This window comes from Neovison vison, chromosome 5 (genome assembly GCF_020171115.1).
Source record: "Neovison vison isolate M4711 chromosome 5, ASM_NN_V1, whole genome shotgun sequence".
NCBI classification, from domain to species: Eukaryota; Metazoa; Chordata; class Mammalia; order Carnivora; family Mustelidae; genus Neogale; species Neogale vison.
In genome coordinates, this window is record NC_058095.1 from 153,542,821 (window position 1) to 153,551,589 (window position 8,769).

The 8,769-nt window shown below is 45.8% G+C and overlaps 1 protein-coding gene across 1 annotated transcript; it reads right to left on the minus strand.

The window, feature by feature from the left end:
- Positions 1-484: 484 nt before the first annotated feature.
- OXGR1 (oxoglutarate receptor 1) lies at positions 485-1,899 on the minus strand. Its single transcript, XM_044250694.1, has one exon. The coding sequence runs from the start codon at positions 1,897-1,899 to the stop codon at positions 886-888; it is 1,014 nt and encodes a 337-aa protein (XP_044106629.1). The 3' UTR covers positions 485-885.
- Positions 1,900-8,769: the final 6,870 nt, after the last annotated feature.

Here is an 8,769-nt window from a genome sequence, read left to right on the forward strand (position 1 = left end):
AAAGAGAATTGGTATTTCCCGAGATAGTTTTCCACAGAAATCAAAACACTGTTAAGTTTTACTTAATACCTAATATACACATGATATTTAAAAGTATTTCTGTTCCCCCCCAAAAGAGGCCCATCCTTCCTTTCCCAGGATGTGTTGATAATTACTAATACCACTTAATAATCTTTCTCAATTCAGTAACAACTTCTAAAATTATCTACAATAATAAAGACATAATGCCCCCAATAGCTCACGGGTACGTCAGCCATCTGCACTGACATCTTTGAATTGTCTCAAGTGTATTGTACCGGTTGGCTTGAATCTACAAAACTGATGAAAGCCTAGTGAGCTTTTTGCTTTAATGATCTCAAAGCAAAGTTTGAAGGAAAAAAAAGTCTTAAAGCTATGAAATGAAAACAAAGAGAATATTGAGAAAGAGACAAGTAATGTCTTGGATAGTCTACAGGTTCAACAGAGAGAGCCCGAGTATGAAGGAGCAGGAAACCAAGAGAAAGAGGAGTGTCCTTGTTTTGGCACTGCCTTAACTGGGACAAATGTGTGAAGTTTTAATTTAATAAAACTACTGAGACTAGTGGTCTTATTTATGCATAGTAAGTTGGCGAGACTAGATGTTTCTCAAGATGTCCCGGAGTTCCAGTAGTTTTGATTCCCCATGTGATTCCTCTACTGATAGGCGTGTATCCCATTCTTACATTGACCCTAGAGAAGAGCTCAATAAACTGGCGGCAGAGAGTTCCTGGTAGATCTGTGCTGGCTTTAACCCATGATTACCCGAATATATAATATTTACAGAGAGCCATTGAAGGAGCTATTCTGGACTTCTTAGAAGTTCGAGTCTCAGCCGACTCTTCTTCTTGATTGACTACATGAAGTACGTCAAGGGTTGTTTGAGTAACTGGGTTTTTTCGCTTGCTCCAGATCCCTGCTGGTGTCACATCTCACCATCGAGCAGATGGCCTGCTGAAACTTGTCACTGACCACCACATACAGTAGCAGGTTACCAAAGGTGTTCAGGGCAGCCAAGGGTCTAGAAACAATGTAAGCATCATGGATCTGGTTCTTGGCGGAGCAGCTGATCGAAAGCAGGCGGGATTCGATCCGGATGACCCTCAAGATGTGGAAGGGTAAAAAACATACATAAAACACAAGGAGTAGCAGAATGGCTAGCCTCCTAGCTTTCTGCTTCAGGCAGCTGTGATTGTGAGGTCCTTGCGTGAGTGTGTAGATAATCATGGTATAGCAAAGTGTTACTATGACCAGGGGAAGGCAGAAAGTCATGGCCGTCAAAATTAGATTGTACCACTTGATGGTGGGGAGGTCGTCTGAGCTGGTGAGGTCAAGGCAGGTGGAGCCGTTTGTCCCGGTGGTTGAGGTGATCAGGAAGGTCATGGGAATGATGGCCACCAGGGAAATGATCCACACCACGGCGCAGGCCATCACGGCCCATCGGGTTCTGTGAACGGAAAAGCAGCTCAGCGGGTGAAGGATCACAAGATAACGGAAGACACTAAAGCAGGTAAGGAAGAGGATGCTGCTGTACAGGTTGAAATGGAAGCCGAAGCGGATAAACTTGCACATGACGTCCCCGAAGACCCAGTTCTCGCCGCTGGCGTAGTAGTGAATCAGGAAAGGGAAGCTGCTCAAATAGAGCAGGTCTGTGCAGGCCAGGTTCAGCAGGATGATGGTGCTGCCTTTCCAGGGCCGCATTCTGAAAATGTAAGTGGAAATTGCCACTGCATTCCCTGGAAAGCCCACCAGGAAGATGATGCTATAAATAACAGGGAGGTAGTGCCTCTTGAGCGGGATTTTTTCATCGGTGCAATTTCCAAATGGCGCTGCATCATCGGGGAAGTCAGAGGCATTTGCGAAATTGTCTGGTGACTCATTCATGGCTGTCCCCTTTCATCTTGCAGAGAAACGAGAGAGCTGGGTTTGGCAATTCAAATCGGCTTCGATTTAACTCGCTGATAAAGGAAAATAAAAAACATTAATGATGGGGTAATGAAAACAATGATCTTCTTTTAAATGAAAATTGCTCCAAGATCCTGAATTTGCCACTTCTTTATCTTTAATCTCAAAGAGACCCTGTGGAGAAAAGATTGAATTTCTAAGAAAACTATTGTGAGGCAGGACATCTAATAATAATATAGAAGTTAAATTACTCCCAGAATTAAAATGAAGGACTGAAAAAAAACAAAGGCGCTTTGCCGTGGAAAACAGTTTTGCAAGGTTGCTGTTCGGGGAGGCCATAGGGTGTCGTCATCAGAGACTTCGCCACAAGACCCACCATTAATCAAGCGTGAAGCACTTCACCATCCTGTTACCTCTAAACTTTACAAGATGCCAAGAAGTGGGGCTCCTGGGCGCCTGGGTGGCTCAGTGGGTTAAACCTCTGCCTTCGGCTCAGGTCATGATCTCAGGGTCCTGGAATCGAGCCCCGCATCGGGCTCTCTGCTCAGCAGGGAGCCTGCTTCCTCCTCTCTCTCTGCCTGCCTCTCTGCCTGCTTGTGATCTCTGTCTGTCAAATTAAAAAAAAAAAAAAAAAAAAAATTCTTAAAAAAAAAAAAAAAAGATGCCGAGAAGTGTTTCTTATTATCTCTATCTTACAGAAGAAATGGAGACTGAGGGATGTTTGCCACCTGTTCCTAGTAAAGCATCTAGGGGCAAAGCCAGGGTTTGAACCTGTGTTATTCTGATTTAGAAGTCATCTTCTATTCTGCCTTACCTCCCTGTGCTCCCTCTCCATCCAGATTCCCCCAAATACGTGATGGGATATGAAATGGGAAGGCATGAGAAGACGGAATACTGGCCATTTTCTAAATGTAGATTTCATGCCTTTCACCATCATGTATATGGTAGATTTCATTTTCAAAGGTCAGCTCTGCCAACCTATTTTACTAGCTAACATAATTTGCTCACAGGAGGGCGTGTGTGTTTGCCGGGGGAGGAAGAGCAGCAGATTCATGCAGGGTTGGGAGCTCTGGGTTCTGTCGCCAGCCGGCCTGACCTTGATTGTCCATTTAGCCAATGAGAACTTCTGCATCCCTAAGCACATTGTTGAAGCCCCCCCCCCCCCCCCCGGGCTGGGAGCAGTGGGATTTTCACGTCCTTCTTCTTCCTTCTCAGTGTTTTCTAAAATTTTGTCAGTGAATTTCTGCAATGAGAAAAGCATGAAGATTATTTAAAAGAAGAATTACTTACAATTAGCTTTTTATTCAGATGTAAATAGATGTTGGTAAAATGCATCCACTTACACATTTATGGAGTGCCTACTGTGTATTAATTAGGCACTCTGCCAGCTCTTAGAGATACAAAATGAATAACACACACAGATGTACAAGCCGCTATCGCAGTCTACTGGGGGAGATGGACACGGACATAATTTTAACGAAATATAACACTACCACATGGAGCTCTCAATATATTTTTTTTGAAAAGCAAGAAAAGCACTTGGAACACTACTGGGTGCATGATAAGTGCTCAATAAATGTTGGGTAGTTGTTAATCACGAAGCCCTTTGATAGAGAAATGGCACGAAGCTACCAAGATAGCACACAAGGATGGGAATAGCTACCTGGAGAACGGGGGAGGACAGTAAAGGAAGGTTGTTAGGAAGGAACATTTAAGCTGAAGGTAGCAATAGGAAGGGGAAGGCATTCCAGGCAAAGGGAACAGCATGTGCAAAGCCACTGACATAGGAAGACTTCGGATGGCTCAGGGGAGCTCTAAGTGGCTCAGCACGGCTGCTACATTAGGGAGCAGTGGGAGATGCGGCTGGAAAGAAAAAGCAGCTGATAACGAAAATCATAGCTCCTCCTGTGGACAAAGCTCTATTATTCTAAGTGTCTTGCATGTATACATTCATTCCATCCTCAACACAACCTGGCGAGGTACTCCTGTGATCAAGCCCCTTTTACAGAGGAAACGGAGGCACTAAGAAGCAGTGATTTGCTCAAGGTCACCCTACTAGTTAGGATGGAACCAAAATACAGACCAGGGCAGCTGGGCTGTCTCTCACAGTGCAGAGGCAAGAATCAAAGTAAGTGCCCTAAAATAATAAGGCTGAATTAAACTTCATCGCAGAAGGGCTAAGTAAATCAAACGTGCTAAATTGTGTGATGCAGGGCTAGATTGTCAATGGTAGTGGTCCTCACTCGGCTCTTTGGGTTGGGAGAGTTAAGTGAGTTAATGTATTAATATACATAGAGTGCACCGAAGGATGCCTAACACATACAAACCGCTGTATCATTGTCTACCATCATTATTACTATTACCTGGTACCAAAATCTACACGTTCACACTTTCCATCAGTGTAGTAAGGAGGTATATTTCACACTGGCCCAATTTCACTAATCTGAACCAGTAGAATCTTGTCCTGTTCATTGGCCTTGAATATATTCTCCAGCTCGTACTCAGAATGCAGATCAAGACGCCTTTAAACATTTATGACTTCTATTCTTTATGAATTGGGGAAAGATTAGCCTAGGGATATGAAACCTGCCACTGGGCAGCCACTAGGATCCTCCGGGAAGAGAGGCCAGTGCTCACTGAGTTGTGTATTACAGACAGAAAGCAAATGTTTCCCTCCCTGTCAAGTTAATTTACTCTCACTATTCCTAGAACTATTACCTACACAGTCCTGGAAGTGATAGGACTCAGGGACTTCAGACCAGCAGGTTAGAGAACTGAGCCCAGTGAACTGCAGCAGAGAGTTTTTCCTTGGCCAGATTCTTCAAATGGGCTCATGGGGAGGTATTTAAGCCTGAACGCAAGGGGTCACGGTCCCAGAGTCCCTGAGGTTGCACTTCCAGAAGTCACTTCTTAGTCTACGGCCATACCACACTGAACGCGCCCGATCTCGTCTGATCTCGGAAGCTAAGCAGGGTCGGGCCTGGTTAGTACTTGGATGGGAGAAGTCACTTCTTAGTAAGTCCTGATTCAAGGCCACACTGCTTGTCTGTCATCTCCCTAAAGCAGAAAGATGGAATCACCTCCTACTCCAAGACCCGACTTGGAGAAAGTGTGCCGTATATATTTGCTAAAAAAAAAAAAAAAAAAAGGAAGAAGAAGAACAATGAGCAACATTAACAAAATTTAATCTTGAACCGAAGGGTTAATGAAATGGCAAATACTGTTTTTTAAAAAGTTTGCTTCTTTCACCACCTTTAAAACAAGAATCACAATTATAATTTCTGTCATTACCAAATAACACCACCCCACCCCACTCCCCACCCCCCCTCGGCCCAGGTAAGGGGCCATTTTAAATAATCATATCAGGAAAAGACAGGTTGTAGGTAGAAACAACAACCTTACTGTTTTGAAAAACAACAGTTTAACTGGGGATTTAATGAAGGCTGACTGACCAGTTGTAAAGGAGGAGGGGTTGGCTGAGAAATTTAACCCCTCTTCCGTAAACCTCAGCAAAAGGATGGTTTGAGTTTACAATATCTGGGTCAAGTCTAGAACAAGGGACAGAACTGGTCAGGGATGGGAACGAAGTAGAATGAAGGGGGTTTTTAGAGTCGTGTGCAATTCACTGCCTCCACCCAGACGTCCACAAACGACACCTTTACATTCAAAAGACAGTAAAGAAAAATGTGATGTGTTTCCTGCTTTTTACCACAACAGTGGATCTCAGTTGTAGGGAGGTTACAGACCACCTAGAACTAACGGACTCTTTGTAAACTGGCAGTAATGATCTATTAAGTTTCAATGTAACCGGATACATATCTTTGAACTAAACTAGGTAACACCGAGATAAAAGCAAGCACCAGTGATGTGGGATACCTTTATAAAGAAAAAACAAAACACATCATTTTGGCTCTATTTTTTTCTCTGAAGTTGGGAAGAGACGGATTGTTTGAGGCTGGTTGCAGGACATTAGTGTTTTACAAACACGCGGCGAGGGGACAACTAACTTGAATGCCAACTTGCTCCTGGACCTTGAAGAGTGGGATACCAAGCTTCTCTGGATTCTTCTAGGATTTTTTTTTCTAGGATTTTCCTAGGGTGTCTATTAATTTTTTAGTAAGCTCCTAACCCAACTTTCCAGACCCCACCCTGTCAGAGTTCTCTTCCTCCTGACACACAATCTAGGTTTTTCTGGTGCTTCCAAGGCTGAGTTAACAGTCATTCTTTCCTCGTCTCAAGCGGCCAGTGGACCAGGGACGTATAAACGTGTAGCCCAGCACCTCTCATGTTCCTTCAGAGTCCTTGGAAACTGCAGCTGGGGTTGCTTTTGGTCACCAAGAAGAACCGTAGATACACATTCCATTCACAAAGATCCATGTTCGTTTCTTCCTCTACATATCTGATTTGATTTTGGGCTGATTTGATTTCAGACTAGTAGAAAACAGACCAATTTCTTAATCCAGGCAAATTCAAGAGGTGCATTATTGTTGTCCTTCCAGAATTTGAAGGAATCCCTCTCCCTAACCCTTTGCTCAAACCCAGCTTTCAAATAAGAATCTGCCACTCCGTCACCCTAAAGACTGTTAGTACTTGCCATGTTGATGGGGCCCAGAGCTATGACATTAGCTATTTGATCTTTAAATAAAGCCTGTGGAAGCTCTCCTGGGAAAAAATCCATGTATGGGCACACAGAAATTTTACATACCATTTGGAGGTTTAGAGACAGTCCTAAGCATGTTCATTAAATCCATAGTGACAAAACAAGACCCCCCCCCCAAAAAAAAAGAAGAAGAAAGAAAGGCATTTCGGGGGGTGGGTAGGTTTATTTCCTTCACTTGTTGGGGAGACTGTGGGGCTGTGTCTTTGGACTTTTGCTAACACCAGCAAGATGCAGTAAGAGCTAGGAAATTACCGGGAAGTCAGACTGTCCGAGAAGAACCCTGTCTGTCCCCGAATACCTCCTCCCAACGCCCAGCCCAAAGACACCCATGCTTGGTCCTGAAAAAGGCACAAGAAAGGTTTGACAGTCCGGAACTTTTTCAGGCCTCTCTGAGATGACCTCTGGCCATCTTAAGCTTCCCTTTTCTCTGCGGCGATGCGGGCTACTCCTGCTGCCTCCAAGAGAACTCAGGGGCCCCTGCTCTGTCCGCGCCCCAATCCTGCCGCACAGACGTGCCAGGGGCTCTGTTCCCGGGCTCAGGGCGCCCCGCGTCCCTCCCGGATCAGCGCAGGACCCTCGCACCCGTCTCCCGCAGGCCCCCCGGCAGCTCCCGGATCCGATCTGCGCTCACCTGGCACCCAGCGCGCGACCCCCGTGTACCCCGCGTGGCCGTCGGAGCGCGCCTGCGCCCTGGCGGCGGGACCGTCGGAGCCCAGGCGGCGCGCCCCGCCCCAGCCCCTCCCACGCCCCTGAGCCCCGCGGCAGGTGCGTGCTCCCGGCCCCGCCCCAGCAGACAGCCGGCAGCATCCTCCCTAGCCCTCGGTGGATGCGGACGAGGGACAACAGCTTCCACACCTGGGGAGCTCTGGACATCCACCATGCCGGCTGGTCGCCAGCCTGCACAAAGTATCAGCAGAGGTGGTCCTTGGCCCAGGAAGTTTGGGGTCCCTGCTGCCTGGAAGCAGAACCATCAGCACCATCACCTGCTTGCCCACAGTTCAGGGCCTTTTATCTAGCTTGGAATGGAAGCAACTTCAGTCTGACCCTCCAAATTAAAGACTTCCACTGAAGTGTCTTTTCACTGTATCCAATTACAGGCCTGTCCTCCAGCACTCTGCAAAGTCGTTTAGAAATAGTTTGTGACTGTAAGAAGAGCATTTGTCCGGATCTCCAGATCAAGGTCGAAGCCCTCTTCCGTTAAGGATTGGGAACAGCCTCTTCCCTTCTCTGAAACTCAGCTCCATCATCGAAGATAACAGGGCTCTGAGTCATTGGACTCTACGGTCCCTTCCAGCATTAAAGACGAGTTTTCTGTACTGCCGAGCAGAGATAAGCGGAGAAAATTCCTTCTATGCTCTGCTGTGAAAGAGCATAGAATGTCCATCTGCACTTCCATGTTGGTGGGCAATAGCGTGACCCGTCCCTCCTGTGGGCATGCAAGCCTGCTTGAGCAAGAATGGCAAACCAGGCATTCTGGAGCCCAAGTGAGAAGACTCCCATCCAGCTGATGGTTGGGACTGCACTACAGTAGGTTTTTTAAATTTATGCTTGTCATTATGGTGCAGCCACTCTGGAAAACAGTATGGAGGTTCCTCAAAAACTTGAAAATAGAGCTACCCTATGACCCAGCAATTGCACTACTGGGTATTTACCCTAAAGGTACAAATGTAGTGATTCGAAGGGGCACGTGCACCCAAATGTTTATAGCAGCAATGTCCACAACAGCCAAAGTATGGAAAGAGCCCAGATGTCCATCAACAGATGAATGGATAGAGAAGAGATGATATATATATATAATGGAATACTATGCAGTCATCAAAAGAAATGAAATCTTGCCATTTGCAATGACGTGGATGGAACTGGAAGGTATTATGTTGAACAAAATAAGTCAATCAGAGAAAGACAATCATCATATGATCTCCCTGATATGAGGAATTTGAGAGGCAGAGTGGGGGTTTGGAGTGTAGGGAAGGAAAAAATGAAACAAGATGGGATTTGGAGGGAGACAAACCATAAGAGACTTTTAATCTCCAAAAACAAGCTGAGAGTTGCTGGGGGTGGATATGGAGAGGGTGTTTGCGTTATGGACACTGGGGAGGGAATGTGCTATGATGAGTGCTGTGAAATGTTTTAGCCTGATGATTCACAGACCTATACCCCTGGGGCGACTAATACATTATATGTTACTA